Genomic DNA, 27,432 nt, shown 5'->3' on the forward strand with positions numbered 1-27,432 from the left:
TCAGACTTCCCCACACTTTCCAGCTTTGCAGACCAGAATGGGGGAAGAGAGACGTGATGGTTCTGTGCGAGCAGCAGGGCCACGGGGCCACAGCTTGTGCAAATGGAGCGCCCATGGCTTTGAGTGGGGATGCATATGTGCGTGCTCAACCAGCACTTCTGCGACCTGGTTCCAAAGGGCTCAAGGCCTGATAGTGGGCTATGGCCCGGGACTGTTATGGATGATAAGCCTATAGGTGATAAGCATCACCATGAATTAATATTCAGAAGCCTACTTTCTTTGCCACTGCATTCTGGGCAGTCCCATATAGAGGGCATTACATTAATCAAAGTGGGAGATGACTAAAGAAATAGTCACCATGGGATAAGGAACACAGTAGTGACTGTCACAGGCTCATCAAACAAGATCTGTCATTCCAGGCAGACTTAAGGATAGAAAATATCCAGAGCAGGAAATCATTAAAATCCACAGCAAATCAGGCTTGTCAGGGCTGAACCAAAGCCTTTCTTCCCATTCAGACCCTCACAGCCTCCAGGCACTGGGAAAGCACCTCAGTGGCATTGCTTGGTCAGCCCAGGGTGGAGATGTACACCTGGGCATCATCAGCATACTCACATTCAAGAAGCCACTTTAATAAAAAGTGATCTAAATAGAATTTACACTGCATTATTTCCATGTACATTTTATTTTATGATAATGCCAGGCCAGGAAGACTCTTACCTGACTCCCGCTGAAACGACTTTGGGACAAAACAGGCATGGTATCAGCTTTGTACTTAAAAGAAACACTACCAAAATGCTGCTGGGCAAGATCTACCAGTTCTGTATGACCAACATCTATTAAAAAACAAGGCAATATGAATATTAATGAATATGAATATTGTTTCTTCCAACAGGGGCTGCTAAAAGAGAAATCTTTGCTAAACAGCTGCAAAACTATTCTCCAAATTTTAATATAAAATTAAAACATCCCCACTTATGACTTTTTTTGAACATACCCAGTGAAATCTCTCTGGATGACAATCCTTTAACAGACGTTACATGTTAGACCGTGGCTACAGGCAGTAGTAGCAGAATCTTAAAAGTCTATATTTTCCCTCCCCTCCCTCTTATATCCCAGCAAATAACGGTACATGCAGCCTGAGCTTCTTTCACATTCTTTCTGTTTCTTGGGCTTAACGCGTTTTTTTCTATAATTATTTCTGCATCGTTTCTCAAGGTCAACTCTGTGGCTCTCTATACTGGGCTCCTGGTTCTATTAGAAATGGTGGGAAATATTTGTAGCTCGGATGGTAGATGTTGGTGGTAGTTTTCTTCTCCGAGCTTGTTTGGAAACTAAAGCTTGGAGAACAAACCACCACCAACCCCTTGGTTCTATTGTCTGTTCCTAGTGATAGGATTCTTTTTTCTGCCTTCCTATAATTTCAGTCCATCATTTGGGGTTCCTCAGTAGAGCATTTTGGTTCATGCACAGAATAAAGATATTCTGGATAGAAATTATCGGGGGGTGGGGCTGAGAAGGGAGAGAACAGTGAAAAAGCCAAAGGTATCAGTGGTAGAGGGAGGGGCCGCTCCCCTTAGCACAGCCCATCCCCCAGAGATGGCCATCCCCAACTTTTCCAGTCTTTTGCTTTCGCCATAATAGAAATGTGTATATTCCCTTTGGTTTAACAAGAGTTGATCTGACTCAATGTACTTCACTATCCTAAACATGATCTTTGCTTGTATCATATAGTCATGATTACACTCCTATAACATTAGTATCAACCCTGAAGTTGGCCGAACTATGGCCATTTTCTTTTTGTAGCTTTTCTTCAGGGACTTTCTTTTCTCGCTGCTTCAGGGCTGACACAGCCTGGAGTGAAGGGGCCAGGGAGGGAGGGGTGTAGAGATAACTGAAGTGTTGTAGCCAAAATAAAATTCTTTCTCCTGGGAATCAAGGATGTTGATGCAGGTGTTCAAAAGGTGGAGACTGTGATCACCTAGCTACATGCTGGACTACATGCTGATTGGACCATGTGACTGGTGACTCTGGTGAGAAGTGACAAAAGTTTTACTTTTAATTGAGTGTAAAACCAGCGGAAACATACAGCTGGTTTTCCACCAAGACTATGCCAATTTGGTATGTCCCAATCAAAATGTTCTTTGAGGAATATGCCTGCCTCGGAATTCTTATTGAATGGGATGTATTACTTGGAACCTTGACAATTAGAACCTATTTATAAAAGATGAGATTAAAAGAAGACCATCTTACACTAACCTCCAGCAGCTACCAGGACCATGCGAGGTGCTTTGATATGATTTCCCATGTATTCTGTTATATCTGCACGAGTCAATTTCCTAGAAGAAATAAAAAATACTTTTCATAATTTACAATTTGTAAAAAGTATGGTGTTGTATTGAATATGGCATCTATGAGCTTAGAAACATACTGTCTTTTCATTTTTTTAAACATGTGTTATTTAGTATAATCTAGGGCTGGGCACCATGTTGAAATCAAAAGGGTAAAATAAATCCTTTCAAATGTCCAAGAGGGCTCTTCACACCAACTGTCTTCTTTGGATTGCTCTGCATCTGTGCAGACTGAAAAAGACACAGTAGCTTTATGTGCCATCTTGCCCTTCTGTCCAAGGTAGCAGCTGGAACTGCAGTTGATTTTATGATTTGGGAAAGGTTTCAACCTTGCATTATGTTGCTTCTAATGTTGGATTTACCATGGTTTGCTTTTTTTTATGTTCAGCTAGCTTTTTGCCTCGATAGGATTTTTCTCCTTAAACGTGTCTTAGAAACATAAGCAACCAGGTGTCTTTTTTGTTTTATACCAACTTCAGTATTCAGTATGAGGATAATACTGAACTAATTTCAGAAATACTAAGTGAGTTAAAAAAAAACCACAGAATTGTTTAAAACAAAGTTAGAATGTCTTCCTCATGTATCCTCTCAGAATTTGATGCATACATATGTTGACCAGCCAACACCAGACATCTCCACAGGTCTACATGAAATCTGAGTAATTAATTTAAAAAATAATCATGCCTGGAGAAGAACCAGATTCCTATAAAGCTCTTTTATCTCATTTTGCAGAAGGAGCTGAGATGGAGGAGAAAAGATGGGGGGAATATGAGTCTGCAATGAGCAAGAAACTGCAATTGAATGACTATATACCTCTGTGTGTGTGTGTGATGGGGAAATGAAAAGTATAAAATACAAGGCTGGAAGTGAGAGAGGATCTTATGCTAGTGAGTCTGGACTGGGAAAGAGTGTCAAAAGCAACTTAAGTGTTTTTAGCTGTAGATATTTAAGAGCCGTTTCTGAGTGCTTCAGGCAAAGTTTGAGAACCCCTGCTTTAAAGGATTGTTTATAACAACAAAAACTTATTTCACCCCTGTATATGACACACACACACAAAAAAACCATTAAGCCCTCCTGGTGATTTCCTTCCTTTCTTAAAAAAACCTGGTGAAAGAAGCCAAGCAACAGCTTATTAAGGGTCATAGCTTCTGTACTACATGTGTATATGTGCACGTATAAGTTATCCACAGCCAATATTTTATAATTATGCCTTAGCCGTATGGGTATTAGCATAAGATCTAATACATTGGATTTAAATTAAGACACTACCTTCCACCATGACATGGCATATAAGCAGTGGTGGGATTCTGGCGGTTCTAGGGGGTTTGGCCGAACCCTTTGTTAAATTGCTGGCTCGCCCCGCCCCTCCGCACTACTATTTATTCCAATAAATGGGGCGAGCGACCCAGCAATTTAACAAACGGTTCGGTGTTTTTTTGTAATTTATTGGCCCCGCAGCACACCGAACCGTTTGTTAAATTGCTGGCTCGCCCGCCCCTCGCCCCACCCCGCCTCCCATCCGCGCGGCGCCAGCCTACCCTAGCCAGGGGTAGGCAATTGTGGCTCTTTTACAACCTGTGGACTTCAACTTCCAGAATTTCTGAGACAGTTTGGCTGTCTCAGGAATTCTGGGAGTTGAAGGCCACAGGTTGTAAAAGAGCCACAATTGCCCACCCCTTCCCTAGCCTGAGTTCCGCTGCCTGGGATCCACGTGGGCTGCCACGTGGTTCCCCACCGGCTCCGGACGCAAGAGAGCAGGATGGAGAAAGCAGATTCCACGCCTTCACTCACCCTCACTCTCTGCTCTGTTGGATCACCGGCCGTTCGCTTATCCCGCCCACTCCCAATCTATTGCTGCCTCCGGAGTCCCACCTGATGGCTAGAGGAAAAAAAACTTCAAATTCTTGCCGTGGGGCTTCAAAGGGCTGCCCTATAGCCAGTGGTGCAGCTGAACCGTTTGTTAAATTGCTGGCTTGCCCCGCCCCTCCGCACCACTATTTATTGCCAATAAATAGTGGTGGGCGAGGGGCGGGCGAGCCAGCAATTTAACAAACGGCTCGGTGTTTTTTTGTAATTTTATTGGCCCCCGGAGCTTCAGCATAGGCTAATTAGCCCCTTGATTCTATCGGCCTCCCGACTCTCAGCTGATTTGTCTCAGCTGTTTTGCTCAGGGCTCTGCTGCTTCCTTGCAAAGAGTCCTGGAGCAGATTTTTTTTCCCTTAGCTCTGCTGAAACACGAAACTGAAACTGCTTTGCTGTTGCTGCAAGGTTGGAAAATTAGGCAGGCAGAATTCTTTTCTTTTTCCTCACCAAAAAAGGTAAGTGCAAACAATGGGAAATTTAGGGAAAAAGAGGAGAGTTCAAGATTTTAAAACACAAAAGAAAAAAAGCTCTATTTAACTAGGGAATTGTAATAATTGAGATACTATTAATTGTATATTTCTGAAAGCAGAAATGGTTAAGTTGTGGTTTGGAGGAATATATGGGAGAAATTATTTGGTTTATTATTATTGGTAAATATAATTGATTTGTAAGAAATTGGATTGCATAGAAATAATTGGAATATTCATGTTCATATTGATTAATATACAAAAAAGGTAGTTATATAACTAATTGATTTATATTAAAATGTTGAATTTATATTAAACAACTGTAATATTACATAATTAACCAATGTGAGGATGGATATAAAAATAGATGACAATGGGAAGGGGTATAATATAGAATAGAAGGGAAAATTGAATTTGATTAAGATTAGAGATGAGGATGAAGGGTAATATTGGTTTTTTACAAAAATAGATGAGGAATAAATATGGCAAAAAGGAAATATAGAAATTGTAAATTTAATTGAAATGACTAAACACTTTTAAATTTGTGAACCGGCCAAATACTCTGTTCAAAGAAAATACATTGTATGTTTGTATGTGTGTTTCTAATTATTGTTATTTATTCATATTTGTTCTCTTTTATTCTTTAAAGTTTAACAATTCATTCTTTATCTTAATATCTTTATATTTGTTTGGGGTTGGCTTTCTTCCCTTTCATCTTTTTTATTGTACAGCAATCTTTCTCCTCAAACCTACCACCTCTCTCTTTTCTTTCCTTCTTACTTTCTTTTCCTCCCCCTCTTCTTCTCCTCCCTACTTCCTCTTCCTTTCTCCTTCTCCTCCTCTCTTCCTCCCTCTCTTACCCTCACTCCTACTCTAATTTCCCTTCCCTTCCTTCATCCCTCTCTATTGCTGTATCCTTTTATGCATATGGACTACTCAGAGGGCTGAAAAAGTTATTTCTGACTGGTCCTCACACTTTTGACCAGTCCTCGAACTTACGACTGTCCTCACATTTTACGTTTTTGCCCTATCTTGTCACCATGGTGAAGAGAAGCAGTTGTGAAATGAGTGACATGGTTGTTAAGAATGCTACAATGGGCATAAATGATGACCAGTCATAAGTGCGAAGACCGGTCAAAAGTGCGAGGACCTGTCAGAAATCACTTTTTTCAGCCCTCTGGGTAGTCCTTTTGTGCATATGGACTACTCAGAGGGCTGAAAAAGTTATTTTTGACTGGTCCTCGCACTTTTGACCAGTCCTCGAACTTACAACTGTCCTCACATTTTATGTTTTTGCCCTATCTTGTCACCATGGTGAAGAGAAGCAGTTGTGAAATGAGTGACATGGTTGTTAAGAAAGCTGCACGGGCATAAATGTGAGGATGGTCATAAGTGTGAGGACCGGTCAAAATTGCAAGGCCCAGTCAGAAATGACTTTTTTCAGCCCTCTGAGTAGTCCCTATGCACATAGCCACGCCACCCGGTCACATGATGAGCTAGCCATGCCCACAGTCACATGACCAGCTAGCCACGCCCACCCAGTCACATGATTGCCAAGCCACACCCCCAACTAAGCCACGCCCACAGAACCTGTTGTTAAAAAAATTGAATCCCACCACTGCATATAAGCGATGCTTGACCAGGGTCTGGGATGCTACACATCCTCTCCATGACCAGTTTTCTTTGTTACCTTCTGGTAGGAGGCTTCACAGAACAAGTAGATACTGTTATAGCTTTATACCATATAGAAGCAACCTTGCCAACTCTTTTTTCTGCTATGTATTCTAAATGGTCTGTGATTAATATATGTGTGTGTATAGCATATGTTACGTGCATGTATATGTATGTGATCATGAAACACCAGGATTCTACTAATCTTCTTTTTCTATTACAGGCTTCTCCCAAAAGTTTAATAAAACTATTTATTTTTTAAAAATAAAATAAATTAAAAATAAATATTTTGAATTCTGTTCTAGAATTTTTTAAAAATCAAACTGTCACTGGTTTTTTTTCCTTTTCAATCAACTTCCCCACCCCCACCAGTCACAGTTTATGTAGACAATTTTTTTGAATACACAGAACACATACCCATTTATATTAACTACTAAGAGATATTTCCTTGGAAACCCTTCTCCCCCCCCCCCCCCCAAAAAAAAAAGCAGTAAGTAAGTAGAACTGTGTATTTCAGACCTGTATCACAATGATTGCACCAGGTAGAGCCGACTTGATACTTCTAGAGCAATGAAGGCAAACCTTTCAGGCTTGGCATGTCAAAAATTTAAAATATGCCTAACTTGACTCTTGGACCTCCAGTTGTCCTAGTGCCACTGGTGCCACTCAAACAGGCCACCTCATGCTGTTCCCCAAGGGGTTCAAGCCTTGGAAATTGGTGCAATTGCCCCATGGCCCAGAGCTTCCCAGACAATGGTGTGAGAACAGAATGTTCTTTTGAGTATCATTGTTCTCAGTTGTTGGTAAATGTTGGCTGGTCACCCAAAAAGTAGTGGTGTATCACCTTTGGCATGTATATCATAGGTTCACCATCCCTGGTATAGACTCTTTAACTATAACTCCAACACTCAGTTTCCCTAATGTATATTGTAGCAATTAAGATAAATGGCTGTTATTTTTCTGTGCAAAGGTATTTAATCACTGCTGTTTAGACATCTGCAACTTAAATAAGACTCGTATTTATCTCACTCTTTATTTCAGTTAACTGACTGAAATCTGTGTGTCTTAATCATGTCACTTCTGTTCAACTCACTTTATATTTGCTGTTGTTCCTTCAGCTGTTTGGGCCAAAGGTGTGCCTTGATAAGCTGAAGCATGAAGATAATCAAAGAGGACAGCAGACAGACAAGAATCGGATTCTTTCATCTCCTGAAGGATGACATTCCGCTCCTTCTCAATCTGAGAATCTTCCAAGCTGCAGTTCTGTGTTATTTCAGCCAGAATCTCAATTGCTAAAAAAGACATGCTATTTGAATCATCAAGTCGAATTAAATTAAAAAGTTACCACGACATTCCGGGATGAGAAACGCTCCCCCTCCCCTAAATTAGAAAGCAATTTATGGCATTGCAAGGCACAGCCAATGCCAATCCTTTTGTATCTCCTCCATAAATGAATTCCTCTCCTAGACTATTAATTGTCTACTTCTTTTGCAAATCTTTTACTTTTAACTTCAATCATCCATCTCCTTTGTTTCAGATGCCAATTGCTGAGAAAGTATAAATTATTATTACTATTGATGCAAGAGAATAACAATAGTAATGGAAGAGGATAATAGTATCACTACTATTGTTCAATGAAAGCAAACATGCAAACGAAGCAATTTTGTCAAACTCATAGACAATTTACATTACCTTTGGGCAAATCTTTGGGTAAAATTTTCATGTAAAAGGCTGTCTTTTCACGGGAGTAGTAGCTGTCAAGATGTGCACCAATGCCTTCCACTTCTTTTTCAAATTGGGCATAAGGGTATTTACTTGTGCCCTAATAAAACATCAACAATCAATGCTGTGTTTAGTGCTTGCAGCAACTTCAGTATTTATGAAGTTCATATTATCGTAAGGATTTTCTTTCTGTAAGGTCTATGGCCACATCAATTAAGTTACAATACAAGCTCTGGTTTAAGTGAGGCAGCATATGGTCTTACATTCATCCTAATAGACAAATTCAAAGAATCAAAATTCTGGTTTTCAGCTAATAAGATGTCCCAGCAAGCTAATGAACTTCCTCACTGAGAAAATAGGGAGAGGAATATCAGTTTGGCAGGAAGTTCAAGAAGACATCCCTAACAAGTATTACAACCAGGTGGCATAACTAGATTGAGCAGAAAACAAGAAGAAATGAAAACTTTTCTAAATGCATCTGCTGTATTCTTAAGAAGCAGAAGTGAAGGGACACGATTCTACAGTCCTGATTTGCTATGGCAGGTTTATGTTTTTGCGCAGATGAAGTCAGAAAGACCAAAACTCAGAATGAACTATATTTGGTAAAGGATGTTAGAACTATCTTTTATATATAGCCTTCAAAGTTGTTGACTCCAAGAGACTACATGGATTAGATACTCTTCTACAGTATCTCTATTTTCTTTCAATTCTTGCATATGACGAATCCTATTGGATATAATCATTTTTGTTAGCTGAAAATGATACAAGAATTTTAGTTCCTTTATATTTTTTAAAAAAATGTAAGCTGAACAAATAATATATCTATATAGTAGTATTTGTTCCTTAATCTTTTTCATTTAAATATAATTCGACTTGTTAGAAAGACATACTTTTAAATTTCATGGTATCACGGCATTCAAGCGCACTGATGTTACTTAGTTTGGTAACAAAATGTCTACAAGAAAACCACTAAGTTCAGACAGCATCAAGACTCCACACAGCAAAATTTCTTAGGAATAAAAGTGCCCTAAATAAATTTAAATCAGACTGGAAAGTAACATAATAATGACTAAAAGTTTGTTTCTGAAATATGGAAACCCTTTTAAAGTTTCTCTGGATTCAGAGCAGTAGGCCACACACATGTAGGAAGCAGTACAACTCAATCATATTGCAGCTCACCTTGAATGCCAGGTGTTCCATAAAGTTCCCCACTCCATTATTCTTCTCAGTTTCATAACGACTTCCTACGTTAATCCATACTCCAACCTGATTAAAAAAAGAATTGATTAAATATATTAAATATCAGGGCAGCTTTAAAGGATATTGTAATCTGATATTGTATTTTAATTTTTGTACCATTGCTTGTTTTTATTTTGTTTGATGCCCAGAGTCACTTGAGATAGGTAGATATACAAATTGAATGAATTATAATAGACTGTTGAAAACAAGAGCTTCAACTGCACAGAGAATAATCATCTTTACATTTCTATTGTCCTATATATCTTGCAATTTAAGTAACTTTCCTTAATTTGGCTAGAAATATAGAAACTGCATGTGGTAATACCAAGACAGTGTTTTTTTCAGTCAACAAATCAAAATCTAAGCAGAGGCTGAAAGTAACACCAGGATTTGGCCTAAAAACAAAAGAGAGGACAATCATATGCTGAGGTTTCAGTAAGCTCCCAATATGAGGTTTCAGTAAGCTCCCAATATGTGCTTGCGACAGACTGAACTTCCTCTTGACCCATTCCATGTGGAAAATTTCCCTTCCATATCAAGAGCATGGTAAGTCATTGGGAAGGTTTCAGATCCAAAGTTCCATCTCCGAATATTGCTGAATTATATCTCAAAGCTACCCCATCTAACATGGCCAATGCATTTGACAAATCCTATCAAATCCCAGTCATTCAACAAATCCTAATGCTGTTCTGAACCTGCATTCCTTTTAATACTTTTGGATCTTGTATGATTAATACATTAACTATAGCTGCACTATATTATAAGCATACTTTGTTGATATTGCAGATTGAGTTCCAGACCACTGTAATAAGCTGAGTATCACAATAAAGCAAGTGAAAGAAATTTTTTGGTTTCCCGGTGCGTATGGGATTATGCACTATGATTACACTATACTATAGTCCAAGTGTGCAATAGCCATATCTTAAAAAGATACATACCTTAATTAAAAATACTGTAGTGCTAAAAATGCTAATCATCATCTGGGATATATATATATACAGTGTGTGTGTGTGTGTGTGTGTGTGTGTGTGTGTATTTAGCAAAATATAAAATGCAGAGATGCAAAGAAAAATGACAATAATGGAAAATAGGGGAAGAAGAGGGGATGAGTAAAAAGTATAAGATAAAGGGGACAAGAAAAGCACCAACTCTGATTATTTTTGATACAGTAAAATAAGGTAATAACATGCAACCTCAACTTGTTACTTTTACATAATAATATATATTTAGCCATTTTGATAACAACAACCTAGTTAATTAGCAAAACTGGAAATCGAAGTTTATTTTTTTTCCACCTCAAGCACAAAGTGCAAAAGTGGTTTCCAAGTAGAAATGAAATTAATTGTATTCTTTAATCAAAACAATCAATTTAGCCATCTCTGCTAACTCCATCAATGTTTGCAACCATTCGACTATTGTGGGAATCAAAGTATCCTTCCATCTTTCTGCTATCAGCATATATAACATCAAAGTTCCAGTTTTTTCAAGTTCTTTAACCATTAAGCAAAAAAGAAAAGTTTTATCTTAATATTCACTTTGAGAATCTTCTGTATCAAGATGTGAATCCTACACAGTATTTCTTTGCTTTATCACTTGTCCACCATAAATGGTAAAAGGTTCCTTTGTTAAATTTAATTTTCCAACATTCATTTGAAGTATCTTTATAGATTCTTGACAATTTATTTGGCATTAGAATAAGCAGTTTAAATGTTATTTAAATGTTACTAATGTAAATTTTAAACCTCTCCATATAGAAAAATATGTTTTCTCATTGCTCAAGCATCATGTTATATCCAAAATTCTCTGCCCACTGAATAATACAAAGCTTCACATTCTCATTCTCCAAGTTCAATTTCAATAGCAATTTATTAAGCTTCATAATAATATGTTCATGATTACCACACAACAGAATTTCCAATAAAATATTGGAAATTTTGATACACTGAAATTCCTTCATTGAAATAATCAATTCTGCCGAAGATCTGTGCCAACAGAAATTTCAAAGTAATCTAAAGCATACTACAATTCACAACATGCAATTGCAAGTCCAGTTGAGCTTTGTAACTGCTCTATCTGAATTGAAAATTAATTCTAGAATATGCTCACTTGTTAGACATTAAAAAAGTAAAAGCAGAAATGATAGCCATCTGCAAGATAACAACCAAGCTCAGAGAACTCCAAAAACCTGACATAGTGATAGTGACCATATTTCAAAAATGGTCTGCTGCCTGCTATCTTGGTTTTTCTGCTATGGAATCTCTGACTTCTCTGGAATAAGAAGTATAAATTATATTTCTCTGAATAGCTTGGAAGCGATAAAAGTCTGCTATTTGGGAGTCTGCTATTTATTAAGTTGATTTTAGGGAAAGTTACTTTCTATTGGAAATATGTAAATGTAATCAGTCTAGCCACTCTATGAAGTGTGCTGCAGCTTAAGAAAATTTATACCTTTTAAAGGTTTTACTAGATTCCTTCCATTAAAAATATCAAGCCTGAATTGAGTATGGACCCAATTGAAAAAACAGGAATTCCAACATTTTTTTTTTTAAAAAACTAAATTAAAACTTACTGTACATGTAGGGTGGTTTGACTTTTCTGATGCTATTCGTAAGCCATTGTCTAAAGTAGTAACTTCTGTTTCAGGGAGATTGGATAGGACATTAGCATAGGTTGCAGTACTTCCTCTTTTCACCAAGCCCTGCAAGGATCTCTAAAAAAATGTTTATTAATTAATACAATATAAAAGAACAAACATATGTATTAAAATTATAGAATATCTATAACAAATTATATTTTATTCTGGGATTATATATTCTAACTACAGTGTCTTATGTGCAAGTTATGACACAAATCAAAAGAGTAAGAAAAGGTTTTTTCTATGGAAAAGGAATACATTAACTAAACATTAATAGCACACAAATATATGAGACTTCAGAAGCTATCCAATAAACTGCAATTATACTAAAAAGTCAAAATTATTTAGAATGACTTTGGGAAGAAAATTAATGAATATTTGAACATAATCTTGTATTTTTCTCTGATGAACAAGAGACAATTGGAAAATAATTTTAGTACATATCCTTCTGAAGCAAACCAAAATGAAATTCATTTTACAATGCAGAATAATTTACATAATCATTCAATTTAATACAAGAATATTTACTAAATGTAATGCTTTCAAAACAAAGATCTCTATTTCCAAATTGACACAAAAATAAAATATGAACAATAACCAATAAACAAATTTGTACATTTCAGATTTTTGACATAATTGCTCAGATACTTTCCAAATAAAATAGTCACAAAGCAATTAAGCCTAGGGCTCTAACGTAGGCTAAAATATTAACAAAGCCTATATCGCTGAATTTGGGTTCATACAATGTGCTAAAACCATGCTCTTTCATTCATTTGAATGACTAAAGCCACCTTGGGTGGATTCAAAACCAAACATAGATTATACCTTACAACATGTTGTATGTTATGTACAGTACAAACAGTTCAAAGATTTCTTAACAAGATATATATTACAATTTTCAAATCATATATTCCATATATTCCTTAATAGTTTTTGATAGTAGCTGCAACTTTTTCCAGACAGAACTGTCTGACAAGTAAGGGCTGAATTGAAAGGGGCAGAGATTTTATTATCATCCATTACTTTTGCTATTGCTGAATGCCGGCTGCTAGTAGTTTGGCAGTTTGAATCTCAACAACTCAAAGTTGACTCAGCCTTCCATCTTTCCGAGGTCGATAAAATGAGGACCCAGATTGTTGGGTTGATTGTTGAATAGGTTGACTCTGTAAACTGCTTAGAGAGGGTTATAAAGCACTGTAAAGTGGTATATGAATCTAAGTGCTATTGAATATAGAATAACAGAGTTGGAAGGGACCTTGGAGGTCTTCTAGTCCAACCCCGTTTGGGCAGGAAACCCTACATCACTTCAGACAAATGGTTATCCAACATCTTCTTAAAAACTTCCAGTGTTAAGAGTATTCACAACTTCTGGAGGCAAGTTGTTCCACTGATTAATTGTTCTAACTGTCAGGAAATTTCTCCTTAGCTCTAAGTTGCTTCTCTCCTTGATTAGTTTCCACCAATATTGCTATTGCTACTACTAAATTTCTACTTACTTTATCTGTTCAAATAGGTCTTTAGCCAGACATATGTGGCAATTAGGCCTGAATTCAGCAGCAGAACAAAATAAGGCAGCATACAGAGAAACATTAGCGTTAAGATACTCAGAGATAACAAACCCCTTGGCTGTTTCATCCTACGTCCAATTCACCCACTTGAGATTTTATTTTCATATTCTTGGAATCGTAAAACACCAGCAAGAAACTTAAAATGCAAGAAATTTAAAACTGCAAGTTCAAATCTCACCAGGCTCAAGGTTGACTCAGCCTTCCATCCTTTCAAAGGTAGGTGAAATGAGGACCCAGATTGTGGGGGCAATAAACTGACTTTGTATAAATATACAAAAGTATGAGGGCTATTGCTTAACGCATTGTAAGCCGCCCTGAGTCTCCGGAGAAGGACGGCATATAAATTAAAGCAAATAAATAAATAAATAAATAAAAATCGTTCCATAACTGTACAGATAACAGAAACTTCCTTGAAAGTTAAAAACTTTCATAGAAAGCCCTTTCCCTTGTCTTTCTTATATCCCCAACAGCCTTACTAGATTTGAACTGCTGTCATCCCGATTTTCACAGCCTGGGTTTAGTATTACTATTCCATGGCTAGAATATAAATGAACAATAATGGTGAAGAGCTGATGTGCTGGCTAAGGGGCCGAAAACTGCACCCTTTCAACATTTGGAAACAAGGTTTCGCCCAGGCTCTCCGGGCACTGCCACTACTCCTCAGCTGTCAAAACAAGCGGCCCAACATGCTGGCGAGGGAAGGAGGTGGGCTTCATCCTTAGGCAGGGCTCCCTCAGGGTTGGAGGAGATGGGGAGGCTGTGCAACTCGGCGTCTGTCTAGTCCAGGGTTCTCCAACCTTGGCAACTTTAAGACTTGTGGACTTCAACTCCCAGAATTCCTCAGCCAGCAAAGCTGGCTGAGGAATTCTGGGAGTTGAAGTCCACAAGTCTTAAAAGTTGCCAAGGTTGGAGAACCCTGGTTTAGTGGCTCTCATTTACCGCAATCTGCTCGGTCCACGGAAAAACTAAAACGTGGACTGAAAAGTTGGTCCCAAAAATACCTTTGGGACAAAACCATGACCTGGATGACTTGAGGATCTCCATAGAGACGTTAATGAAAGGCTCGCTGCAATACCGTCCAAAAGGATAAAGACGGAGCAGAATGGTCGGGACGAGGCTCAAAGGGCGTAAATATTTTATTTTATTTTATTTTATTGCGCCCGTAATTCGGACTGGACCGAGGAAGCGTTTCCACCAACCGGCCTTTCCTTGCTGTGACCTTCGCGGACGGGGAAGGAGGCGAGGCAGAGCCTGGTGGACTCCGCCTTCTTCCCCGATCCGTTTGCTTCCCCCACCCCCAAGGTATCCCCGTCGCCCCTTTGCCAGGAGCCAACCGGGCACCGACTCACCGGTGCGCAGGAGCCCCGAAGGAGAGCCCGGCTAGCAATAGAGCCCAGAGCCCGGTACACCGACCCCGCCGCCATCTTGCCCCTGACAGGAAGGCCGACAACTGCGCCTGCGTGCTGCTTGAGTTACCGTCACGCAGAGGTCTTCAAACTTGGCCGCTTTAAGACTTGTGGACTTCAACTCCCAGAATTCTCCAGCCAGCTATGCTATGCTAGGCCGGCTGGAGAATTCTGGGAGTTGAAGTCCACAAGTCTTAAAGTGGCCAAGTTTGAAGACCTCTGTTACAGGGAGGCGCAAGCACGAGTTGGGGGGGGAGGGGCGCGGTAGTCCCTTGAAGCCTCTTGTGCTAAGGACTGCGAGGTTGGTTCCCTGCTTTGCGCTGGAAAAGCGGTCCTTAACCCGGCTTTCTCTGTGTGTCTTTTCCTGGCTACACCATCTAGTACCGTAGTCTTCCGAATACTTGCAGCTCTACCAAGGCACTGCCAAGATCATTTCCCCTAAGAATTAAAAAAAAAAAAAAGTACAAGACTTGTAGAAGCGCAAGTCTGCGAATGGCTATAATTCTATCGTGCTGTAGCTCCTCCTGACCGTGGTGACCCAATGAGATCGTTGACATTTTGAATGAGAAAAGCAAAGTGGATCCAATGTTAAATCAGATGAAATCTAGGATAAAACTGTTGATAAAATCCCCCCCCCCAAAACCCCCCCAAAGTCAGCAAAGACATGATTGCTCCAGTGGTGGCTTTCAAATTTTTTTACTACCGGTTCTGTGGGTGTGTCTTGGTGGGTGTGGCAGGGGAAGGATACCGTAAAATCTCCATTCCCATCTCACTCCAGGGGAAGGTTACTGCAAAATCCCAATTTCCTCCCGATCAGCTGGGACTTGGGAGGCAGAGAATAGATGAGGGAGGGGCCAGTCAGAATTTTTACTACTGGTTTTCCGAACTACTCAAAATTTCCGCTACCGGTTCTCCAGAACTGGTCAGAACCTGCTGAAACCGAACTCTGGATTGCTCACTTTTGCTAGCCCAGACTATATTTTCTATGATTTTTTTAAAAAATTAAAAAATATATTCTTCCTTGTCATTTATATGCATAGATTAAAAAAACCGGGTTACTTTATCTGGGGTGTGCTAAAACTTCAGGTGATCATGATAGTATTTCTCTGTTGATGCAACCTAAGAATGCATTTTCCTTTTTTGCAGCACAAGGCTGACTCATATTTATTTGGTTGTCCGCTAGGACTCCTAGATTCCTAACATAGTTATGTACTACTGTTAAACCAGGTACCACCTATTCTATACTTTTGCAAATGGTAACGGGTCTTCTGCTTGAGCAGGAGTTGGACTAGAAGACCTCCAAGGTCTCTTCCAACTCTGTTATTCCGAATGATGTATGCATCTATTCCTAGAATAATTTTTTGAAAGTATCTGCCCTTTCTGTCCTTGTACACTAGAGGGTGGTGGTTTTCTTTCTTCTGCCAATTCCTATTCATATTTTAGATGAGTTGTGGCTTTTTATGTAATGATCAGAAATAAGACTCTTGTGAGACTGAATATTCTTAAGCCTCAACTTTAGGAAACAGTTGTGTTTGGATTGATTAAGTGCCATCAAGTAGTTTTTGATTCTAGCAACCACATACGTTTTCTCCACAAGGATCTGTCTTTTCACATCTTCTAACATTGCACCCATTGCAGTGGTGGGTTGCCCCCGGTTCAGACCAGTTCGCAAGAACCGGTAGTAAAACCTGCAGGAGTCTCCACCCACTGACCTGGACGTCATCAGAAGTGATCTGCGCATGCACCGGCATGATGCGAACCAGTAGTAAAGGTAAGTAGAACCCACCCCTGACCCATTGCCACTGTATCTGAGTCCATCCATCTTGCTGCTATTCATCCTCTTCTACCCTTCCCTTCCACCCTTTCCAGCATCAGAGCCTTTTCCAGATATCTGGATTTTCACATAATGTGTCCAAAAATAGGATAATTTGAGCCACGTCATTTATTCTTTGAGAACTCTGGATTGATTTGACTGATGAGCCATTTGGGTGGGTGGGTTTTTTTTTGGGGGGGGGGCTGTCTACGGTATTCTCAGACGTCTTCTCCGACACCAATGTTCAAAGGTATCATTGCTTTTCCTATCTTGCTACTTCAACTCTGTGGAACTTCTGCTTCCACAGAATGTCTCAGGGACTATCATGAGTAGTACTATTCTTATTGTTGTTGGTATAGAAACATCATATTTGAATACCTTTTCTAAGGTCTTCATGGCTGTTGTATAGTACCGTACCAAATATTAGTCTGCAGCGTATTTGTTGACAGCTTGTTCCTTTATTGTTGATGGTTGATCCGAAAAGGCAGAAGGCAGAAGCTACACTACTGTAGTATCTTCATTGCCAACTTTAAGGGTGATTACTCTACCTGTTGTCATTAGGTCGGTTCTTTTTTTAATTTAATTTTAATTCAGGAGCTTGCAGATCCTTTGAGTTTTTGGCCATCAAAACAATGTAATCAGCATAGTGCAGTTTATTTGTGGTGGGTGGGAGTGTGTTTGGGAATTGTTATGTGTGTTGAACCTGGTCTTTGAGTGTTAAGTGAATTTCGTTGTATGGGTATACTGTGTATAAACGTACAATGATAATAAAGTTATTATTATTATTGATGTTCCTTCCTCCAATTTTAAAACCGGAAACATCCTTCAATTCATCTTCCCTTAATATATATTCAGTGCAGGTAGTCTGTGCTTAATTATCATAACTGGCACAAGGATTTCCATTGCTAAGTGAAAGACCCATTAGGTAAAACATCACGTGACCATATCACTTAGTGATGGTTGTTCTGGTAGTCTCAGCTGGGGTAGTTAGGCCAGGACCATGCCAGTAGCAGGCAAGGGCCTCACATTTCTCCTGCCTGCTGTGCTCACCTCCACTTCAACTTTAAAATTTAAAAAATAGTTTATTTATATCTCTTGTCATAACAGATACTATTCAATGTCAAAGGAGACTATAGGAGCCACCTTGACAAAATTATCAAAATACTACAATTCCAGTAAAAAGATATTTATTTTGAGCGGTTAGACAGACCACAAGACATATGTTTCAATGTTAAATTCCAAACAAACAAACAAAGAAAAGGGGGATATTTATTCAAAGCATGAGAAACAATAGTACATGAAATGTAAGAGTCAAATACAGCATACTGTATATGCTGATAAAATGGTTAGGTCAATGAGGATATATCTGAACATTGTGGATTCTGGCCTGATGATTGGCCTAAAGAACAGAACAGAACAGAACAGAACAGAACAGAACAGAACAGAACAGAACAGAATTTTTTATTGGCCAAGTGTGATTGGACACACAAGGAATTTGTCTTTGAATATTGGCTTAATGTTTCAGGGCAGGTTATGTAATTCAGAATTCTCTAACCCCTTGCAGCCTCACCTCACGACATCTGCTTCTGGAGACAGTTGCTGCATTTTGATATTCACAGAGCTGACCTGTACAAACATTTAATTCATGTTAATAGGATACCTACCCCCAAAACCATTCTCAGGCCTGATCTTTTGAGTTCAATGCCTGCTTTTTCCTCCCAGAAATAATAATGACTTCAGAATTCATACATACTTTGTTTCTTAACAATTTGCAATGAAAGTTCCACTTCCTGTTTCCTATGCATTGTCTCAGTAATCAAGTCTACTGAAAACAAGCAATTTCAGTAAAAGAAGAAGCAGAGGTCTTCCCAAAGGTGCTTTTTCAAGAGGCAACTGGACTTTCTGGTTTTTCTTTGAAGACGTTTTGCTTCTCATCCAAGATGTTCTGAAGAAGCTTCTTGGATGAGAAGTGAAATGACTTCAAAGAAAAACCAGAAAGTCCAGTTGCCTCTTGGGACAACCATGACCTGGTTGACTGAGAATCTCCATAGACAACCAGAGGTCTTGTTTACCTTGTTTACCAGTATTACTAACCTTGATTTATGCTGATTATCCAGGATCTTAATCACAGGTCTTCAACTTTCTTATTGTTTGCTATCTGATACTTCTAACTGGAAATATTAGGAATACTTCATACAAAATATGTGGGCTAAAACTCCTTCCTCTGTATTAAGTAATGCATCCAGGCGTGACCAAAGAAATTCAAAGTATGAAAAACTTACTTTCTAAGACCTGCTATTAAAACTCCAGTTTAAGAAGGAAGGAAGGAACAAACATGGAGAGTAGATGCTTCTGTAAGGGACATGTTCTGCCTTTCCTTATTGATCAGGACCATCACAAAGGCAAAAACATGCTGTAAATGCCCAGTTTTCTCACCAAATCCAGTGGCAGACTGAATGGAAAATCCTTATCCCAAGAGCAGGGATAGCAACAAGTTCCAGTACCTGAGAGGGATTCTTTTTTAATGCATGAAATATTTTCTCAGGAGAATTAGAAGAATCAGTGCTCAAAAATCCAGAACAAAAGCTTCTCAGCCACAATCAGTTCTCAGTTGCTCCAAAGTTGAGTCTCCAGGAAAAGGCATCTCCAACTTCCAGTTTTTAAGCATTTACACCTGGTAATGGTTCACTTCTTCTCTGGATTTGTAATGGTGGTGAATCATGCCTCATTAGCAGCATCGTTTAGAACATCGTCTTGAAGATGTAAGCCTGTTTTCTGCTTGCCGATTACATGTTAGTGTTGTAGTCAACCTACAAAGATGGAGATTGAGCATCTCATATTAGCTGTACATATATATCATGCAAGGAGCCATGTCTGTACATGTTCATGAGACAAAACACCAAGGAAAAACTATCCAAGATGGAGATCATCTCTGTTTATATCCTCCTTTCCATGGAAGATCATATTTCTAATTCTAAACACAGAATACCTTGACATAATTTTTAATTGAATTGCTGTGGAGATGCACATATGTAGAGTAATCCTCACAATACCTAAAGAGAAATCAAAGCACTTCTTACAAGAGCTCAATTTGTAGTTCTGCTTTACAGGGTAGTCTGAGAAATAAAGGCTTATCTCATCCAATCTAATGAGTTCGTGACAAGAGTCATTTAACCTGGTCTATATATTAGCCAGTCTGGTGTAGTGTAGTTTTCTATACTGCCCAGAGTCCACTGGAGTTGAGTGGTCAATAAGTTTAAATAAATAAATAAAAATAATAAAATGATTAAGGCACCAGAACTGGGAGACTGTGAGTTCTAGTCAGGGGTGAAATGCTACCGGTTCGCACTGTCTGGGCAAATTGGTAGTGGTGGGGGTGCATGGTTTGGTGAACTGGTAGCGGCGGCAGCACGAAGCTCCGCCCACTCACCCAGATGTCATTACTTCCTGGTTTTAACCAGGAAGTAACCTGTTTTTGACCCTCTGCACATGCGCAGAAGGCTTTGCACATGCACAGAGGGTCCAAAATCGCATGGGACGGGCATGCGCACACATTTCCAAACCAGCAGGGAAGGTAAGAAGATTCCTCTCCTGGTTCTAGTTCTATGTTAGGCACAAAGCCAGCTGGGTGGCTTCAGGTCAGTCACTCAGTCTCAGCCCTAGGAAGAAGAAAATAGAACATTTTCACTTCTGAAAATCTTGCCAAGAAAACTGCAGGATCCAATCCAGGCAGTTGCCAAGAATTAACACTAACTCAAAGGCACGTGTACGCATTCACACAATTAGACCTACCTTGATGCAGTACGTTTTCAAACATTATTTTAAACTATATGCAATGGGGAAGATAAATTATGATTTGTGGGGACAATAAATTATGATTTGGCATGGGGAGGGAGAATCATCTTAGCACACGAATCACGGTTTTCCCTTTACAGAGCTGTATAAAGTATAAATCCTGTAGTTTAGAGAAGAAGAAGAGGAGTACTGATCTGGCATGGAAATACAATGAGATCACCAAGGAAAGTGAATAGTTCAACCCTGCTGTTTCAAGAGATGTGCCTGGTGGCAAAAGCACCAAGGCAGTCTACTAAACTTGCAAGATCCCTGCGAGGAGTCATTTTTTCTGAGTTAAGAAGAAAAAGTTTGCTTACAGTGTCAATGTGTGGCATGCTCTGTTCTCGGTTCCTGGCGATATAGGTAATTGCATCGTGCACTGATGCAAAAAGATGGTTCTTGGTTATGGTTTCATTGAAAAAATTGCTTCTTTCCAGCTGGGTAATGACAGTGCCTGAGGAGAGAAGAGCAGTAAATTGCCTGACAGGATCATACAGGGGCACATCTAGGGTTCCTACTAGTGGGAACTAGTGATGAATCCAGTCAGTGTCACATCTCATTTAGTCCAATAAATCTGGACTAAAGCAAGACTGGGGACAGCGATATGTCCGTTTTAATTATTTATTTTGCGTATTTCCTGCTTGTTTTGTTCACTAGAAGGTCTATTCAAGACTGGGAACTCTTACACCCCCTTAACTTTGTACTCTCTTTCCTTGATCAAAATTACTCCCAGTTGTTATTACGTACTACATACTATATGCCTCCCCCAATCCGGGTGTATTGAACTGCCACTCTCATATTTCCAGCTAGTGTTGCATAATACAACCGAAGGTCACAAGATGGGAGAGGCAATGCTATTAGCCTGGTGGGTGGCATGAGTCTCTGGGGAGACTCATTTATTCTTTTGCTTTAGTAGAAATTTTCACAGGGGTCGAGTTATACTTAGGAAAAAGGTTGATTTTTCCCAGGCTATCCTCATGGGACTCTTAAATAATAACAAACTATTATATATGTATATCGTAGTTTTTAGTCTGATTGTATCTGGGCTGCAAAGGTATAGATTAATATTTAAAGGCATCAAAGAATGTTTGGTCTCTTTACTGCCACTTAATGGCTTTCTGTATACAGTATTTGCAGCTCTGCCCCTGCTATTCTGGCCTTTTGGTGAAACTCATATAGGTAGTCCTTGATTTAAGACTGTAATTGAGCCGGACAAGTCTTGATAGTTGTAAAGTAGATCATCACATAACTGGACCTAATTTTACAACCTTATTTGTGGCAGTCATTAAGCAAATGTGGAGGTTGTTAAGTTAATGTCACAGTTGCTAAGTGAACCCATTGTATGCCATTGGCCAATTTTTGCTGGAAACAGGAAGCAAACACTGGCAAAACCATCATAAATCATGGCCATGTGAGTATGGGGTACTGCAAAAGGCCATAAGTGCAGGCTGCTTGCTGAGTACCCAAAATGTGGTCACATGACCACAGGGAAGGAGCTGATATAGGAACTCTGAAATCAGGTCATAAGTAGCTTGGGGAGAGGTGGTGTCCAGTCACTAAATGACCATTCGTAAGTCAAGGACTACCTGTAATGCTGAAACTCATAAATGCCCATGAGTCAGACTTGGACTGACACAAGAGTGAGGGCCTGAAGCCAAAAGAGGAACATTTGATTCAAGGTACACCCACTCCCAAGGTAATAACTTCCTGGCAACTTCTTACCATGGCAACCAGCAAGAAACACATCCACTTCAATCTCCTGGAAATCTTTAAATATCTGCAGGAAGCAACAAAGCAGAAACAGCAGAGTTGAAATACCGGTATAAATATGTGTGTTTGCCCAGCTGGCCAATTTAGACTAGGTAAGGAAAGAGCTAATGGAATTTTTCAAGGTAGTATGATCCAGATGTTTTATAGTTGGACTCCCATTATTCCCTGAGAGCACGCTAAAGGGAGTTAAAGTCCATCGCAATGGGAAGGTGCACAGTTGAAAAGGATTTATTAGAATGTTATTTCAACAAAGTCAGATTCTCTCTCTCCATTTGTTCTTTCAATCCTTTTAAGTTTAGTGAAGCAGCAGTGGCCATGAGCAATCTGCCACAGGAAAGAGCCTTGTTTCTGAAAAGCTGGGAAAATAAATGCTGTCTTGGCATTTTGAGTTCCTTCCAACCATTTCAATTACAGCGCGCATATGCGTGCTGGGGAGAAGCGACCAAATGAGAGAAATTGATTTAAGCAGTCAGGAAAATGCAGGAGAGCCATTTTTAGGAGGTCAGAAATTGTAGTGAACTCAAAAACCCTTTCAGTCCAAAACTCAACTGGAGAACCTGATCAATTTTAACATTTTGTACATATGATAAATGTACCAGTAGATGTTACGTTCATGGAATCTCAAGATCTCTATGATCTTTAAGGGCTAGAGAGTCACATTTTTCAGATAGGCAATGTATAGGGAAAGACAGAAAGTGGTAAAGATTAAAAACACTTTTATCAGAATGGTGACTTTAAAGCAAGGAGCCAAATGATTTTTCTTGGAGAAAAGCACAAGGGAATAACATATCCTTATTTCCAGACATTCTTGATTCAGAAAGAAAGCACTACTTTTACAGTTTCTTCCCTCCAACAAACAGGAACTTGGAACAAATGTGGATTTTTTGTCAGAATCTGAGCAAGACAAGAAAGCAGTTAAATCAACACTTCATGTGGGCAGCGGCATTTATTCCTTGCACCTCCCTCCTACAAGGTCTGTTGGCCTTTCTTCCCAAATGGGGCACAGCCAGGGGTGCTATTCAGCAGGGTTTTTTTAATTTTTATTTATTTTTTAATTTAATTTATATGCCACCCTTCTCCGGGGACTCAGGGTGGCTTACAATGCATTAAGCAATAGCCTTCATACTTTTGTATATTTATACAAAGTCAGTTTATTGCCCCCACAAACTGGGTCCTCAATTTACCTACCTTAGAAAGGATGGAAGGCTGAGTCAACCTTGAGCCTGGTGAGATTCGAACTTACAGTAATTGCAGACAGCTGGTGTTAATCACAATGCTATCAGTCTGCTGAGCCACCAGGCCCTTTCTGGTGGTTCTGGTTCTGACAGGTTCTGACAGGTTCTGGAGAACCAGTAGCAAAAATTTTGAGTAGTTCGGAGAACTGGCAAATACCACCTCTGACTGGCCCCAGAGTGGGGTGGGAATGGAGATTTTGCAGTATCCTTCCCCTGCCATGCCCACCAAGCCACACCATGCCCACCAAGCCATGGCCACAGAACCGGTAGTACAAAAAATTGAATTCCACCACTGGGCACAGCCATATATCTGAAACAATGGTGGGTTGCCCCCGGTTCTCATTGGTTCTCTAGAACCGGTAGTAAAACCGGCAGGAGGCCCACCGACCCCAACGTCATCAAAACGCTTCTGCGCATGCGCAGAAGAGCACGCATGCAGCCCCGCTGCAAACTGGTAGTAAAGGTAAGTAGAACCCACCCCTGATCTGAAAGCTCTCCTTGTCCTTACATTTTTTAAGGTCTTTACGGAGACAGTGTCCACAAAGGTGACAGAACTGAAGTCCAGAATGAGTGAGTGGATAGAAGGCTTTTCTAGCCCCAGACCATTTAAACTGGGTTTGCCACAAGATTGTGGCTGATGGTGATTTGGGGGGTCCCAAGCCATCACAGTTCCATTGTTCTCTGTGACTGCTGTCCCTTCCTCTGGTTCCTGCAAGAAAGGAGAAGCAGCGTTGATTACTTGGAGGGATTCTTCAGAGGTTGTCTTTGCTCTTAAGAGTATGTGTGGAGTGTGAGGTGTGGACTGAGTTCTGCTGGGGACGGGAAATCCTTTTCTGTGGACAGATCATAATCATATGTTGGGTTCTCACACCTTAACTTAGAATCCAGAAAAATGTTTTGAATGTCAGAGGTTTCAGAGGCTAGCTTTTTGAGGCAATGGACAAGCACATACGGCAGGGGTGGGCAACTGTGGCCCTTTTACAACCTGTGGACTTCAACTCCCAGAATTCCTGAGACAGCTTGGCTGCCCACCCCTGACATAGGGGGTATGCAAATTTCCTTGGGGGGGGGGAAATATGAACAAACTTGGTGAAAGAAACAAGAAGTCTAAAGCAATAATATCTCCTTCTTGTATTTATCTTAATAGTCATGTTGAAAGTACTATCATGACAACTTACTAATCTAGTAAAAAGCATCTCACTACCTTTTTAGTACTTGGGAGTAATAAAGTCTCTGTGTGTGCATGTGTGTGTTGTGTGTGTGTGCGTGTTTGTGCATGCATGGCGCATGTGCATGTGTGTAACTATGTGAGCACAGAGATACAACATAGCAGAATTGCATATTTTTTTTTTTTGGTCAGAATGCATCTGTCAAATGTCCAAAATGTAAATTGATTGAAACTTATTCTCAGATCTTGGAAAACTTTGGCTGGAGAAAGTATCATTTGTAAATCCATATTGACACAGGAAGCTCAGCAAAGACTTACCACTTTTGTTGCATGGTTATTGAACATTTAATCTCTACTTTGGTGGGTTTTGAAGCCAAAGGTGCTCATTTACACAGAAATATATACATACAGTATACAAATGGGTTTACTCAGGTATAGTAATGTCCTAAATGCCTAGGCAATGTTGCCTGCACTTTCTCTTTTTAAAATGATTGTACATGGTACAGTACTTGTGACTTTGCATCCATCTCCACATCCTCAAATCCAGGGTTGTTTTCTCCAGATTTTTTAGCAGTTTTCTGTTACCAAAAACAAGAGGAAAACATATATGACAATGGTCACAGAACTCTTTCTTCATATGACATTTTAAGAAACATAGAATTAATTTTGGATCAAGGAGGAAAATGACAAAAGTTATGACAACAGTATGCTGGTGCCATGCCATGCTATGTCATGGTAGTTTATTGCACAAGCCATAGTTAAAACAAATCAGAGTTCAGTACAGTATGTGAACAAATAATGATATGATACCCAAAGCTGAATAAAGACTTTGTTTTTCTGCACATAAATTGTTGATGTGGAACTGATAGGGATATTGATTTTGGCTAAACCTGACTCTTAGGATTTTTGTTCTGTTTTGCGTCAATAAAACAGAGAGTTGTACTCCTGCAGTGCTCTGAGCATAAGAGTTTTCAATATCATGTATGAAAATATAACGATACAACAGTACAAGCCTGACAGACAGACAGACAGACAGACATCTTGATCCATGTCTATTTGTAAATAATGAGGATACTTTTTTATGGTATGGTAAGAATAAAATCCATAGATATTTCCAAAATCACTATGTAAGAAATGCACTATTTTTAGTATGGGAAAAAGTAAAAGCTAAAATATATATGATAAAAAAGTGTGTGTGTGTGTGTGTGTGTGTGTGTGTGTAAGGTAAAGGTAAGGGTAAAGGTAAAGGTAAAGGTTCCCCTCGCACATATGTGCTAGTTGTTCCCAACTCTAGAGGGCAGTGCTCATCTCCGTTTCAAAGCCAAAGAGCCAGCGCTGTCTGCAGACATCTCTGTGGTCATGTGGCCGACATGACTAAACGCTGAAGGCACACAGAATGCTGTTACCTCCCCACCAAAGGTGGTCCCTATTTTTCTACTTGCATTTTTTACATGCTTTTGAACTGCTAGGTTGGCAAAAGCTGGGACAAGTAACGGGAGCTCACTCCATTATGCGGCGCTAGGGATTTGAACCGCCGAACTGGCGACCTGTCTTAGCCACTGAGCCACCGCATCCCTACATATATATGTATAGAGATAGATAGATAGATAGATAGATAGATAGATAGATAGATAGATAGATAGATATAAATAGAGAGATAGAGAGGATGCATTATACGAAATATCTGAAGGGCTCCAGGTTAGTGAAGGCTAGTTTGAACTCCTTCCTTTTTTGATTATCTATAGATAAACCAGATCCATGTATCTTTGTGGAAAATATACTGCTTGGAATTTAGAAGAAGAAAAAAAACACTAGTCAGAAAATGTACCTTGGCTTCTTTTTTGTCTTTCTTTTGCTTCCTCTTCAGAGCTTTCATCTTCTTTTCAATGAGATGACACACATCAATGCCACACTATAAAAGAGACAAGTTCTTACATCTCCGGAAGTAATGGACAGCTGCCAGTTTTCTGGTGTGTGATGGGCTGTGGTCAAAAAGTCAAGATGGTAGACACAGTGGTGAGATTGAAGCTCTGCCTGTTTTTGATATGCCTTGCACATGTGATGCATATCAAAACCAGGCAGAGCTTTGATTGTATTGTTATGTTTCCCATCTTGACTTTTTTAAAAATCATATCCTGCAGATATTCTTGGAAGACACCAAGATCCATTTTACTCATTTTCACTTCACCAAGCTTCTTAAAAGAAGCTTTGGATGGTGGGCTAAACACACTGAGAAGGCCCTATTCAAGGTATATGTTGATATTTAGGTGCTGGTGATGACCTATAAAGCCCTACATGGCTTAGGCCCAGGATACTTGTTGGACCATCTGCAGCCAGCAACGGCTTCCCATCGCCCGGTGTGTTCTCACAGGGAGGGCCTTCTCTGGGTGCCGTCGGCTAGACAATGTCGGCTGGCGGCCCCCAGGGGTAGAGCTTTCTCTGTGGGCACGCCCACTCTTTGGAATCAACTCCCCCTGGGGCTTTGGTTGGCTCCTGACCTTCGCACCTTCCGCCGCGAATTAAAAACATGGCTGTTCACATCACCCAGCCTGGACTGAGGGTTTTTTTTATTATTTTAATGGGTTTTAATATACGTTTAAGCTATATATTTATACATTTATGTATTTTATGTATGCATACTTATGTATTTTATGTCTTTTATTGACTTTGTTTTTACTTGTTATGAGCCG

The 27,432-nt window shown here is 39.6% G+C and overlaps 2 protein-coding genes across 2 annotated transcripts in view; both read right to left on the reverse strand.

Annotated features, from left to right (window-relative positions):
• UQCRC1 (ubiquinol-cytochrome c reductase core protein 1) overlaps positions 1-14,958 on the reverse strand; it is a 31,167-nt gene extending 16,209 nt beyond the window's left edge. Inside the window, exons 1-7 of the mRNA XM_070936921.1 lie at positions 14,866-14,958; positions 11,883-12,023; positions 9,254-9,340; positions 8,045-8,174; positions 7,446-7,644; positions 2,260-2,339; positions 721-836 (exon numbers count right to left, since the gene is read on the reverse strand). Of these exons, the coding sequence (XP_070793022.1) occupies positions 721-836; positions 2,260-2,339; positions 7,446-7,644; positions 8,045-8,174; positions 9,254-9,340; positions 11,883-12,023; positions 14,866-14,940 (828 nt within the window). The 5' untranslated portion in view covers positions 14,941-14,958. The remainder of the gene's footprint in view (positions 1-720; positions 837-2,259; positions 2,340-7,445; positions 7,645-8,044; positions 8,175-9,253; positions 9,341-11,882; positions 12,024-14,865) is intronic.
• A 4,563-nt stretch (positions 14,959-19,521) lies between these two features.
• Positions 19,522-27,432, reverse strand: part of SLC26A6 (solute carrier family 26 member 6) — a 28,295-nt gene continuing 20,384 nt past the window's right edge. The window contains exons 15-20 of the mRNA XM_070933622.1: positions 26,571-26,654; positions 25,252-25,320; positions 24,083-24,283; positions 22,292-22,346; positions 20,887-21,023; positions 19,522-19,545 (exon numbers count right to left, since the gene is read on the reverse strand). Of these exons, the coding sequence (XP_070789723.1) occupies positions 19,522-19,545; positions 20,887-21,023; positions 22,292-22,346; positions 24,083-24,283; positions 25,252-25,320; positions 26,571-26,654 (570 nt within the window). The remainder of the gene's footprint in view (positions 19,546-20,886; positions 21,024-22,291; positions 22,347-24,082; positions 24,284-25,251; positions 25,321-26,570; positions 26,655-27,432) is intronic.

Source organism: Pituophis catenifer, unplaced genomic scaffold (assembly GCF_029215685.1).
Source record: "Pituophis catenifer annectens isolate HBS135680 unplaced genomic scaffold, rPitCat1.0.hap2 SCAF_2, whole genome shotgun sequence".
NCBI classification, from domain to species: Eukaryota; Metazoa; Chordata; class Lepidosauria; order Squamata; family Colubridae; genus Pituophis; species Pituophis catenifer.